At 45.9% G+C, this 13,922-nt stretch overlaps 1 protein-coding gene across 1 annotated transcript; it reads right to left on the reverse strand.

Annotated features, from left to right (window-relative positions):
* Positions 1-282: 282 nt before the first annotated feature.
* On the reverse strand, positions 283-10,641 carry STARD6 (StAR related lipid transfer domain containing 6). The gene is made up of 6 exons (XM_054986646.1): positions 10,552-10,641; positions 9,691-9,740; positions 6,201-6,327; positions 2,814-2,928; positions 1,750-1,843; positions 283-430 (listed from the first exon to the last, which is right to left on the reverse strand). The coding sequence occupies exons 1-6, from the start codon at positions 10,639-10,641 to the stop codon at positions 283-285; spliced, it is 624 nt and encodes a 207-aa protein (XP_054842621.1).
* Between the last annotated feature and the right edge of the window lie 3,281 nt (positions 10,642-13,922).

Below are 13,922 nucleotides of genomic sequence, written 5' to 3' on the forward strand. Positions count from 1 at the left end.
TATGTGAGTAAAGAAAATTCTTGAGGGAGGAAAAATAAATCATGGTATCTAGGGACTTCTGTTTTCCCTAAAGACTTCCACAGGTGGCTGAGACCTTCCACGAAACATCCTGAGTGGCTACTTTCGGAGACAAAACGGTGGGTTTAGATGGACCTTCGCCCTGACTCAATGAGGCCGACCCTCTTTTAGCCTTTAAATTAAACCAAACTTCAGTGACAGCTGCATATGTGTTAACCAAGAACACCCATCCTTCCACCCTCTGGTAGACTTTTCTGGGGCATCTTATTCCTTCAGTGTTTTAATTCCAGCTCTGCAGTCTGTGACCAAGTTCATGAGGCTCGTCGGCAAAACTGACTGTACTATGGAAGGAAGCAGCATTCCTCCTAAGTCCACCTGGACAATCGCCATCATCCTGCAGTGTTTTGGATTTCTGAAAGCGAAGTAATTATTTTGTTAATAAGACGACTTCTCCTCATGAGGTAACCTCCAGGCTAGCTGGCATCTTCACATGGCCCACCAAATGTCTTTCCCCTACTATTAGCCTGCATTTCATAATCAGCATCTCTAGTTCTCAACATGGCCCCATCTGCGGATTCTTAAATTGGTTGGCTGGGGCCACATTCTCAGGAGATGTTTCTCCAAACTTGCAAGGGGGGGGGGACCAGCCAGGTCTGCAGAAAAATCTGAAACTTTAAAAGTTCTTTTTCAATAAACTCCCCCCCCCCAAAATAGAGCAATTGTCTGTGCTTAAGCGGACAACTTTATGCTGGGATTCTTCTCTTCCCCTGCAGTTGCTGAGGTGGCCTCACTGGAGGTGTGTGAGTTGACCAGGTGAACCTCTGATTACATCCCCCCTTCACTGCCGCAACCATAGCTAAGGTAGCAGTGTTTAAGGAAAGTAAGTTGGCAAGGAGGAGCCTCCGCCACCCTTCACTGTTGCCCCCCCACACACACACACACCTATGAGGCAGCATCGCTGAAGGAGGGCGAGGGGCAGTGCCTCTACTCCCCCACTAAAACTGCCTCTGAGGCACCAGCACTGAAATTGGGCAGGTGGACAAGGTGGAGCAGGAGCTTCTGCCATCCCTCAACCACAGACCCAACATGGGGGACAGGTGGATAGGCACGAAGAGAGGGAACTGGGGAGAAAGACAGTGGTATAGCTGAAAAAGAGGGGTGGGTGAAATGGTCTACTGAATTAGAGTTCAATCTTCTGGCCCAGGGCTCCCCAACCTTTTTGAGCCTGTGGGCACATTTGGAATTCTGACACAGTGTGGTGGGCGCAGCAACAAAATGGCTGCCACAAACCGGCAGCTGCAGGAGACAGAGCCAGCCACAAAATGGTTGCTACCGCTCACCTTCAGTCACCCAATGAAGGCCCTTGTGCTGTGGAAGCAGTTTCTGTTCCTGTTTTTAAAAATCTGCACAGCTAATCAGAAGCCATGATTGGCAAAAGCCCCACCTGGCCCCACCCTTTTCCTAAAAAAACATTTGGCAGGCACCAGAAGAGTTGACAGCAAGCACAGTTGTGCCCACGGGCACTACGTTGGGGAGCCCTACTCTGGCCAATATACCGCTTCAATGGTATATTGAATGCTGGCCAGCAAGCACTGCGGTGGAAAGAGTATTGATAGCTTGGTAGCATTCACAACGTCTGTAAAACTCAGATTGGTTGTAAAGAAGTCTTCCGTCCGGAAGCTGTTGTGATAATGCATCACTTTTTCTGCACTATGGCCTATAAACACTTACTCTGGTAAGGGATAACATGCATAACTGGAAGGATAGGCTTGACCGCGAATGCAAGAGGAAGTCGGAGGATATTTGGGATGTTCCACACTGGTAGCTACAAAACAGGAGAGCGAGCGTATTGATTTGAATGTAATCTCTGATTTCTCAAAATGACACCTGCAGCATAGTGACCACTGAAAACTGCCTATGATTAATCACCAATGTGTCTCCACCCACCCACACAAGAGGCCCTTTCCGCATGGTTATTTTGCAGCGGTTCAGTTTCCATTCTGCTTCCCGTGATCTCCAGAGTTCCGCATGTGCAAACGAGTCAGGGGGCGCAGAATCGAATATTGTCCGTCTTTCCCCAAGTCCCCACCCCCACCCCCGCAGACATACCGTGACTTTTTCTTGAAGCTGCGTCTGAGTCGCTGCTAATGCATCTTATGTGTGTGCAAAAGTCTTAGTCCCTAACTGCACTCCCCCCCCCCCCGCTTTCCTTTTCCCAGCCTTTTTACACTTTCCTGGCTTTTAAAGGAAGTGAATGAAGCAGCAACATTATGACTCCTTCCTGGCTTAAAAAAAAAGTAAATGAGAGTGGAACAAGTGCGAAAAGTACATGCTTCCCCCCCATAACTCTGCCACTAACTGCCTCTCCAGCGGGTCCAATCAGCAAATACAGGGGCAGGGGCAGAGAATGGGCTCCAACATTGCAACTTGTGCAAAAATTTTAAAAAGTGACATAGGCTCTAGGACCCACAAATGGCGGTGTCAAACAGACACATCTCAACTTGTCAGCAGACACCAAATCGCCTTGAGGTCGTGCAGTGCAGAATGTCGGGAGCCCAGGCCAATTCAGCACTGGTCAGCGTGAATACACAACGGTGCCTTAAAGTGTGCTGTGTGGAAAGGACGGGAGTCATGTCCTCCCCTCCCCCAATTCTAGCTGCCACCACAGAACCAACAGCTGACCTGGAGTCAATCTCAGTGGGACATTTCAGCAAGGGGTAATCCACATCTATTTAATTCATGCACACATACCCATTCATTCCTTAAACTGTTCCCAAGGAGTCATGATTACTTACAATTTGTAGTAAGAAGACCATTGTATTTTTTAATATGCGTAAGGTAGACAAAATCCCTCGGTGGAACCAGCCCCAAGCCAAAACTGTGGGTAACGCTGTAATAAATAGCAGTGTCCTGCAATTAAATTTTTTAAAAAATGTATCAAACCATAAACAAAAGCATCCTGCGACAAATCAACAGGGTGTCAGGGTTCTATCCCACTGAAATCCCCCGGGGACTGGCTTCCACAAAAACAGATTCAAAATTCTGGTGTTAAATTTCATTACCCCAAAATGCCCAGATTGGATCTTAAATTGTCAAAAGGGGCTCTTAGTTTTTGAGTCTGTGGGCAACTGACAACGAGCTTAAAGTATCTCCCGCTGCTTCCGGTTTCTGCCAAGCACTTGAGTATCTGTTGCTCTTCCTCCAGGGGCTCAGGATGAAGTTTCGGGGGGGGGGGGAGTTGTCTTTTCATATCCCTCTGTTGACTCTTCACGGGATGATCCAGTAGCCGTGGGAAGAGCTTCAGCTGCTTTTCCTACCTGCCACAACCTCATAAAGCTTCTTTACTGGCTTTAGATTAGATTAAAAATCCTAAAATGTGACTTTGGAGTTTGTAACAGATTGCAATAAAAACTAAAGCATCTTTTCTGAATTTGCTGCTCCGAATTTTGAAGGCTCAATCAGTAGACATCTAAAGAAGGTATATAGAGGGGACGAGGCCCTGTTTTAACTCTGTTGTATCGGCATGCTAGTTAGTAGTGTCTGTAAACTCGTTATCAGGGCACAGTCCTTGTGGTAAAATGGCCTGAGGCACCTTGCTAAAGTGCACTAACTAAATTTTCCATGCGTAGTGGATTTAGATAGGGAGTTTCACTGCCCTCTCCCTTACCAGCTATCTCTACCTCCTTTCTATTGCATCCCCACCCACCCCAAGGTTTTATTTTCACTGAACCTGTGAAGGAGTGGATCCAGAAGGCATCTGAATCTGGATTTCCCAGTTCCAGTATCTAAACACTGCATGCATTGCTCTCTCGCGTCAAGAGTTAGCGCTCATCTGTCAAAAGGCATTCCACAAGTGCCATAGACGACTTCACAAAGTTCCACTTTTTGTATAATTAAATGTTCAAGTCTTATTAAAAGCTCTATTTGTCACATCACGTTTCTGAGTGTAGATCCAGAGGAGTTAGCCATGTGAGTCTGTAGTAACAAAATAGCAAAGAGTCCAGTAGCACCTTAAAGACTAACCAACTTTACTGTGGCATAAGCTTTCGAGAACCACAGTTCTCTTCGTCAGATGCATTTTGCTACTACTACTTACTATTTTGCTACTACAGACTAACACGGCTAACTCCTCTGTAATTTTTTTGTTTTGTTTTGTATAGTCTTCTAACAGTAAAAACTTTCTTCCTTCTAATTGCCAGTACTTCGAGTCTCTCTTCATGAGACATGTGACATGTGAAGACCATGTCGGGAGATGCAATGTTAGCCGGGAAGGGTAGTTTAAAAAGACAGACCCGGCGGCAGGACAAAGGCTTTGCTGTACACTGGAGTTGTGTGAAGGGGCTGTGAAATGCCAGAAGGGAAACCGCAGCCCATTATAATCTCCCCAGGTCCGAGCCCAGCTCTGGAAGGCAGCTCCAGCCCATTTCCATTTTCCGCTGCCCTCTGGTTGTGATCCCACCCAGTTTTAGACTGGGGAGGTGAAATTGACAGAGCCCTCTGGGAGGTGAAGATGAAATTAACAAATAGACTGGAGAGGTGAAATTGACAGAGCCTTCTGGGAGGTGAAGATGAAATTATCCTCTGAGGAGCGATCTCCGCTGGCTCTGTCTTTTTCAACTATGCTTCCCAGTTAACACTGCATCTCCTTTACACTTGAAGATCATGCGCTGAGGCACCTCATGTAGAGAGTCTCTTCATTACACCCTTTTCTTCACCCCTATATTCATAGCTGTCATTCATCAACAGCAATTTTTCACTTGCCAACTGTCATTCTTCAAGGGTCAAGTCTCTCTTCTCCTACCCAATATTATAAAAGGGGAGGTTGCAGAGCCTCACATGCAACCTGACATATACCCATTCTTTCCAAACAACAAAGTCTTGTTTTACAATTTCAACTAACACAACTTAGTCCCCCTTCTAAATATATGTACAAAACCCACCCTAGACAACCAACTTTAGCAAGACTGAGATGTTCTACCAGGCATATGGTTGAGGCTGGTCCAATAGTCATCCGGAAAGCCTCCCAACCGGCCTCTGATTGGGGGGGGGGGCGTGTGATCATCTGGCCCCCCATATGAGTTATAGCTTAACTGGAAGGCCTCATTGCCCACCCCTTTGTGTATTATTGGCAGGAATGGGGTGTCTAGGGGTGGTGTTAACAGGAATTCTGTGGTTTTGTTGAAGTTTTAATGTAAATTACATTTTACTGTTGTGACCCACCCTGAGCCCGCTTGCAGGGAGGGCGGTATAGAAGTTTAATAAATAAATAAATAAAACCCTCTAACATCTATTTAAAATGATCACAATGTTGGGTTCTCACAGTTTCCTAGAACATCATGAAAACCTGTATCTGGAACAACATATGCAGGAAAAGTAGCTGTTGGGGGGGGGGGGGGAGTTGCAGATGAAAATGCCTTATAGAGAGTCAGACCATTTGATCATGCAGGCCAGCATTCTAGCAGTGACTCTGCAGAATCTGTCAGAAATCTTACCGATCCTTTTTTTTTTTTTAAACCAGAGATCCTTGAAAAGGGCACTGACTGAATCTAGGACACAGTACAAAACAGCTGCTCTGCCACTGAGCTTTGGTCTTTAGGGGAGTGGGCAGTAAGAAATGGGCTTCACTTCTTACCCAACATCCGTTTCTTCTGCCTGCCAAGCACCTTGTCCTGAAGCCATTTCCCAGAGAATCAGTGCATGAAAGCATGAAGTGGCCTGGGAACATACCATTCTGGCCCAGGGATATACTGCATCGGTACATGGAGGTTCCACTGAGCCATACCTTCAGAAATGGCTTGTCTCAGAGTGCGTGCCCATTTGCTGCTGAGTAGGCTAAATGCTTTATCATGTTGACAGGTTCAGTTTTAGTGACTGGTAGAGAGCTGTGACATATGACCGTTTTCACATCTGTACAAGAGCAAGAGTCGGGTCCAGTAGTACCTTAAAGGCCAAGTAGATTGAGCTCATACCAGGAAATCTAGTTGGTCTTTAAGGTGCTAGTGCACCTGAATTTTCCTCTTCTACTACCAACCAACATGGCTACCCACCTGAAACCACTTTTGTACAGTAATATAAGGCACTAAAGTCCATTACCCATTTCAACCCCACCAATGAGCCTAAAACCAAGTTTAGGCTGTGGAAAATATATACCAAAGCATCCTTGTTCTAAAGCTCCGAATCACCTGATCCAGTGTTTCTATAATCTTGTACGACTGCAATGATTTGTCCCACTTGGTACGATGCTCAGGAAGGTACATAAACGGAAAGATTTTTTCAGCTGGTTGCTCCATTGTGGCTTCCACACGATATCTGGATCCGATATAGAAATAAGTCATTTGGTTTGTATAAGGGGTGGGAAGAACCAGGGCTTTTTTTCTGGGAAAAGAGGTGGAGGAACTCAGTGATAGAACTCAGGACCGCACAATGATGTCACTTTGGGTCAGCTGGAACAAGGGGGGAGTTTTTAAAAGTTTAAATTGCCTTCAGTGAAAATGGTCACATGGCTGGTGGCCCCGCCCCCTGATCTCCAAACAGAGGGGAGTTGAGATTGCCAACTCCCCTCTGTCTGGAGATCAGGGGGCGGGGCCACCGGCCATGTGACCATTTTCAAGAGGTGCCGGAACTCCGTTCCACCGTGTTCCTGCTGAAAAAAAGCCCTGGGAAGAACTAACTTCCTACAGCCATTAATGTTTCAATAAGAGACATCACCCCCAGTGCCACCCCCAGCTGCCCCTGCCCCTTGCCTTGCAGCTGCCCCCTGCATCTTTATATCCCACCACTACCCTCACCGCCCCCCTGGACCTTCCCCCTGGTTTCCGCAGGCATTTTAAAAGATAGCATCGCAAGCTATGGATACCCAACTGGGCTTCCCAAGATATGAGAGTCAGGTAAGCCCTATTGGGTACATGCTGCCTACCACATTGTCTTGAAAGAGGTCTGTGAATAATCAAGAGGGAAGGAACATGAGTTACGCTGCTCCTGGGTGGGCAATGGCATAGCTGCAATGATACGCATGTGGGTGAGACACCCTCAAAATCTGCTGCCCGAGGCCACGGACGGCTTCATCTCATTGTAGAGACAGCTATGTGAAGCCTCACAATTTATCCCAAATGTAGAAATTCCAGGATTTTAAAAAGCATTTGAAGATTCATGAGATAAGCTTTAAAAAAAAAACCCATGAATTTTAAACAGGGTTAGGAACATACAACCCCACCCGCTACCATTTCTCTTGCCAAGGAACTGTTGAGCACCTGTCATGGCACACCTCATGCCTTGCAAAGTATGCTGGGGCATGTTCACTTTCAGTGCAAGAGAGACAAAGGGAAAGACCATAGAGACTGGGAGAATTCCTAGAACATCACAGTGATGTCACTTCTGGGTGCTCTGGATGTGACATCACAAATTGCTCCTGAGGTTTGCCAGAGGAGAGCTGGAAACCTTACACCACAACTAACAGCAACTGGAGGGGGATATTTTAGTGGGGGAAATGGCGTTACTGCCCCAGAAGGCTCTGTCAATTTCACCTCCCCTTCGGGAAGAGAAGATGAAATTAACAAGCCCTCTGAGGAGCGATCTCCGCCAGCTATCTTTTAAAACTACCCTGGTGTAGAGAGGTGAAACTGACAGAGCTTTTGGCTCTATCTTTTAAAACTACGCTTCCTGGCTAACACTGCATCCTCCTACACTTAGCGTCCCTGTGTAAGATGTCTCCTGTAAAGAGACTCTTAAGTCTTATGGGCCATAAGGAAAAAAACAAAATGTTAATATTTTCTTAAAAAACCTAAAAGTTAAATATTTGATATTTCTACAGTTTTCTGTTAAGCAAAGCAAGTAAGAAGTTAAACAAGACCCCAAGATGAAAAATACTAGGCATTAATTAATTCTACCCTGATTCACTTCATGCATCTGATGAAGTGAGCTTCAGGCCATGGAATCTTACGCTGTTAGGTTGCTTCTGCAAAGCTCTCGGTCTGAGTTCCTCCCCAGACTGCAGTGTTTTTTTGAGAGGCTTCTATACACATTTTCACGCAGCCTATTTACCTTCTGGTTTCCCCCCAGCTTTGCTGCATCGTTTCCTTAACACGGACTGTTTCCACATGGATGTTATTCTGTGCCTTGGCATCCTCGTGACATCGTCCTTGATTCATTCTGCTTCTGTATTTCCCCCCTTTCCTGCAATCTTTCCCAAACCTGGCTTGGTATGATCTTTTGGGAAAGGTCGCAGTCAAATTGCCTTTGGATGCTGTCGGGAGGGGAAGGTGAGCGTTTTCGCAAGTTCCACCCATGCTGACACCATTTTTATTAACTCAGCTGTCATGGCTGCCATTTCTTCCACCACCATAGAGATTTTAGGACAAATAGCTATAGTGCCATCATGTTGTAACAACTTTTTCTAACAACGTACTAGTTTCGACCTCAACTTTCATTTTTTACATAGTAAGTCTCTAGTTCTCTTTCTTGTGATGTTGTAGAGCAACATGTATGCCTGCACATTCCCCCTTATAACTTCTCAAGGAAAAGGGCTCGGGACTTTTTTTTCCAAAAAAAGCTTGGAATTGATACATTATTACAATAGATAATTATGACATTATTGCATTACAGCAATCTGTTTTTAAAATCATGAAGAAGCCCTGCAGTGGCAGAGGGGAAATAACAGCTATGGGGAGGTAGGGGCAGAGGCAAGCAAAAGTGCTGGGGAAACAGCTGTGTGCATGCACCATTGCCACCACAAACACAGCAGGAGCTACACAGAGAATTGTCTCCATGTGGAAGCGACCTTTCTTGGGTACAGTTTCTCTGGGAATATGGGACTCAGAGCAGGTTTGGGATCCATGTAGATGGAAAGGTACAGATTTCCACCCCCTTCTGCTTACATCAATCTGGCACCATTTCCAGTTCTGCCTGCCATTCTCCCAACCACCACTGGAAGGCTTTTTGTCAGTTTTTAAAATTAGTAGAGTATTACTGCTACAGTGTTTATAGCAATATATATAACGACTTTGGGGAGGCAGGGCATGGGGATGGGGAGCATACCTCAACATAGCTATGACATTTCTGGGTGAAGACCCTGAAGTCACATCATTGTACTAAGCAATGCTCTAGGAATTTCTCCAATCTCTATGGTAAATACCATAGAGATTGGGGGAAGTCCTAGAACGTCATTTGATGCTGTGATTCTTTTTCTTTTCCCATTTTTGCTCCCACTGTTGCACTGAGCAGCGGAAGGAGACAGGAGCATGAGGACGGGAGGCTGTGTGCCATAGCAGGCAACTTGGCCACACCTAATAGCAATTATACTACTACCATTTTTTTTAAAAAAACGGCAAAAACCTGCCAGTGGCAAGGGGAGAAGAAATGCCATATGTGAGAGGTGAAATGGAGAAAATCCACATGCAGAGTCTCCATTCCTTCTGAAAATGAAATGAGAGCAAAAGAGGGAATGCGCCTCCGTGTAGAACTAAATCGAGTCTTTAAGGTATCTTTAAGGTGTTTCCGCTACAATTCTCAGGTGTCCCTCAAGAGTGGGAGTGACTAGTCTGAATGATTACGGTCTTTGTCTTCAACAATCCTCAGAAACTGAAGGGCCTTTCTTATCTGCTTTGTGCATGGATACTGTTTGCGGGGAAGAAAAGTCTCCACTTATCACACTGAAAGCGAAGCTGAGGTACTTACATATTTCCTGGGTAGTCCGCAGAAGGTCTTACTGACACCGAAATAAGTTTCTCAGGTGGATGAGAAAGGAAAGAAAGCAACAATCAAATGCTTCTATTTCAGAAACGCTAGGAATTTAATTGCAGAATTAAACATTTTTAGATGTAAAGTGGTTATTTCTTCGTGTGTGGCAACTAAAAGGCTGGTTTCTAAGTAGCTTCAAAGAACCACTCTGACCAACCAGCGGCAAATAAGAATTCTTTCCCAGTTACCAGACTGAAAACTTTACCAAAAAATAAGAGTTTTTTTCTCCTCATTTTGAAGAACAGATAATTAATGTAGGCATAGAGCACTTTAAAATGTTAAAACTTATGTACTCTATTGAGAGTCTCTCTACACAAGACATCTGACATGTGAAGAACATGTGTCAGGAGATGCAATGGTAGCTGGGAAGGGTAGTTTAAAAAGACAGAGCTGACGGCAGGGCAAAGGCTTTGTTAGACACTGGAGCTGTGTGACGGGGCTGTGAAATGCCAGAAGGGAAACCTCAGCCCATTATAACCTCTCCAGGTCCAAGCATGGCTCTGGAAGGCAGCTCCAGCCCATTTCCATTCCTGGCTGCCCTCTGGTTGCCATCCCATCCAGTTTTAGACCGGAGAGGTGAAACTGATAGAGCCTTCAGGGAGGTGAAGATGAAATTAAAAAACCCTCTGAGGAGCAATCTTCGCCGACTCTGTCCTTTAAAACTACACTGCCCGGCTAACATTACATCTCCCTACATTTGACGAACACACACCAAAGTGTCTTGCGTAGAGAGACTCTAACTGCTGGGGACTTACTTACAAGAGAGAGATTGCCTTTAAAAGGAGGAATTCCACTTACTCCTGTTTTTATCTCTTTCCATCCTGATGAATCCTTGATGTATGCCAGCATTTTCCTAGACAACTCCTCTGAAATTTTCTTATAGTCCATCTATCTGTCACAAATACAGACAAAAGGCAGAGCATCTCACAAAGGAAGAAGAAAAATTGCTGGGAGTACAGTTTCAACAGTATGCTGTACCACAATGTGCTTTCTGTGTGTGTGTCTATCTATCCATCTACTTGTTGGAAATGAAGGACTGTGCCAAGTCTCTTTGTACCATGTGCACAAGTACTGTATTGGGGTGCCCAACATGGCATCCATGAGGACCACAGTAACTGATGACACCTTTCCTGGTGCCCACAAAGTGTTTTAATGAAAGTGGGTGGGGCCAGATGTTGAAGAGTTACTATTAATGTGTAACCTCACTGTCTGATATATTGTGGTTGGCTCCATCTCCCCTGGCAGCCATTTTGTAGTTTGCTCCATCTCCCCTGGCAGCCATTTTGTGTTTGGCTCCATCTCCTCTGGCACCCAGTGTCAGAATTCCTAATGTACCTGCAGGCTCAAAAAGGTTGGGGGGACCCCTACTCTGCATCCTTCCTCTTGACTGCTCTGCTGCTATCTCTTTGTTTACCCAGGATGCTGTTCTCAGCTTCCTTCCTTCCACCTAATGCTACCTCTTCCTACTTCTTTCTCCAACCACCATAAGGACAAGTCCTGCTCTCGGCAATCTCTTGCCATCTTAGCCTTCCATGGAGATAGATCAAGATAGGTAGCCGTGTTAGTCTGTCTGTAGCAGTGGAAAAGGGCAAGAGTCCAGTAGCACCTATAAGACTAACAAAATTTGTGGTAGGGTATGAGCTTGTGTTAGTCACAGCTCACTTCTTCAGATTTTGTTAGTCTTATACGTGCAACTGGACTCTTACTCTTTTCTTTCTTAGCCTACTTTCATTTCTCAGTGTGGAGTTCCATCTTAATAAAAGGACATTTTTTCTTTCTTAAGCAACAAGCCTTGTGTAGAATCCACCCTCCAAAGCTACCATTTCCTCCAGGGAAACTGATCGCTGTAGCATGGAGATCAGTTGGAATTTCAGGAGAACTCCAGGTCCCACCTGGATGCTAACAAGCCCAATCTGTATTGTCATTTTCAGATTTGGCCTGCCTGAACCTCAGAGTAGTCTCTATCAGATAGGAGAGTGCAGATACGCCACCTCTTCTTAATGACTCGACTTTTGTTTGGGAGCCACAATGCAGAAGAATGCTCGCTGCCACACTACAAAAAGATCTGACCTCTAGTCCTGACCTGGGAGACCAGAATCCCAGAGACAGGGACCCAGGGAAGAAATGTGGTGTACACAGAGATGTGCTGCATCACTACCCCTCCCTGCGCACGCATCCGACCTGCTACTCATCAGAAATCTGCTACTTGGGCCACTGCCTTCTGTTTCCTAGCATGCTAAATCAGAGAAAGTGTATTTGTGCAGGCCTGGTTGGTTGAAAATTCCTACTAGAGAGAATGTCACCCACTGAGCACTGTTTTATTACTCATTCATTTATTTATTAGATTTTTAGTCCGCTTTCTCCGCGAGGAGAGCCTCCATCCTTCAAAAAGAATAGAACAATGTAAGCTGAGCGAGCTGAGATTTGGCTATGGCAGCCTAAAATAGGTTTTCAAACCCCCCCCCCCCCAACCCGAGATCATATTTCTAGGCCACCGGCAACTGGTCTCCCTGTAAGCTGCTTGCTGTCAAAAACTTATTTGGGAGCAGGTTGAGTTCGAATCCCAGTGCCTTGTATTGGTGTTCACAGGGTAAGTGACGGGGCACCCTGTTTGAGAGAGCATTGCGTACAAACTAAATTTTGGACTGAGCAACAGCATGCAGCAACTTGTATTGATTGTTGCAGTCCAAAAACTGGGGTGCAGATTGGTTTGACATTCAGATCCTCGTTTGTATTTCCCAGGGGTCATTTAGTAGAAAAAGAGCTGGAGGAACTAATTAGCATATGCCACACCCCTTGACAACACCAGAAGTGTGTCATTAGCATGATTGATTTGCATATGCCATACCCCTGACATCACCTATCCTGGTTGTTTTGGACCCAATCCTGGCCATTCAGGGCCAAAATTGGGTCCAAAATGGCAAAAAGGGGCTGAAAATGGCTGAACAGGGGGCCCAAACGGTCAGGATCGGGCCACTGCTGAGCGGGAGAGTGATCCACCACCTGTCAGAGGCCCGATCCAGGCTGTTTTGGCCCCAATCCAGGCTGAAACGGGCCCAAAATGGCTGAGAGTCAGGTGGGCGGGGCCACCTGACATGTGACCTCTTTGGGGAACCGCCAGAACTGCATTCTTGTGCATTCCCCCTTGTAATGAGCCCTTTCCAAAGTGAGGGGCAAAGGCAACCCTAGCACAAGATGCATGCCGCACAAACAAATCCAAACCCTATTGTATTGTTTGTTGAATGTACCATCCATTGAGCTATTGACTTTTACTGTGTAATCCACCTTGAATGTCAGGGAGAAAGAGGGACAATGAACAAACGAATGAACGAACATCTGGACTCAGTATCAACATTCTGTGGCTCTTAAGTTTTCCGTTAGCCTGCACGTATAATCTGGGAGGGACTGAAATGTCTTTTGGGGTGTAAAAGACAGAGTCATTACTGACTCATGGGGGGACGTCGCATCACGACGTTTTCTTGGTAGACTTTTTGTGGGGTGGTTTGCCATTGCCTTCCCCAGTCATCTACACTTTACCCCCAGGAAACTGGGTACTCATTTTACCAACTTCGGAAGGATGGAAGGTTGAATCAACCTTGAGCCGGCTACCTGAACCCGGCTTCCGCCAGGATTGAACTCAAGTCGTGAGCAGAGCTCAGGCTGCAGTACTGCAGCTTACCACTGTGTGCACGGGGCTCTCTTTTGGCCGTAGTCCTCTTTAAATCCCAGTTCATCTTACAATGTGGCACCTCGAATAAAGCAGGGAACTGGGAAGGGCAAGTAACAAAGAAATGAACTTCCAGAAAACACCTTGTGCCTCTGGGCATGTACCAAGAGCCTTCCACCCACCCCAGCAATTCTTTACTTGGCCACATAAGGCCCAAAGACATGTTCTCCGGGAAAATCTGAACTTCGATCCTCTCTAATTTTAGAAACTAAGCCCTGCAATCCTCATAGAGCCCGTCTGACGGGGAGGGCGGTCTAGAAATGTAATGTGATAAATAAATAAATAGAATCCCAAAGGAGAAGGGAGGAATAGAGCTGCACATCACCTCATGCAATGGCCTCGAATATGGGCCACTTGCCCCCCCCCCAGGTGATTTACAAATCTTGAGGGAGACACACGGAGGGGGGTGTAACTGGGGGACATTTATGTCAGGCAGCCCCTC

The sequence above is a fragment of the Eublepharis macularius genome, chromosome 8, assembly GCF_028583425.1.
Source record: "Eublepharis macularius isolate TG4126 chromosome 8, MPM_Emac_v1.0, whole genome shotgun sequence".
In the NCBI taxonomy this organism is placed as follows: domain Eukaryota; kingdom Metazoa; phylum Chordata; class Lepidosauria; order Squamata; family Eublepharidae; genus Eublepharis; species Eublepharis macularius.

Bases quoted from the DNA above. Each gene is read 5' to 3' on its own strand.
- STARD6 (XM_054986646.1), bottom strand. From the start codon at position 10,641: ATGGACTATAAGAAAATTTCAGAGGAGTTGTCTAGGAAAATGCTGGCA. The intron at 6,328-9,690 runs GTAAGTACCTCA...TATCGGATCCAG, and splicing joins GCGGACTACCCAGGAAATAT to ATATCGTGTGGAAGCCACAA. The intron at 431-1,749 runs GTAAGTGTTTAT...CTTCGCTTTCAG, and splicing joins GCATGTTATCCCTTACCAGA to AAATCCAAAACACTGCAGGA.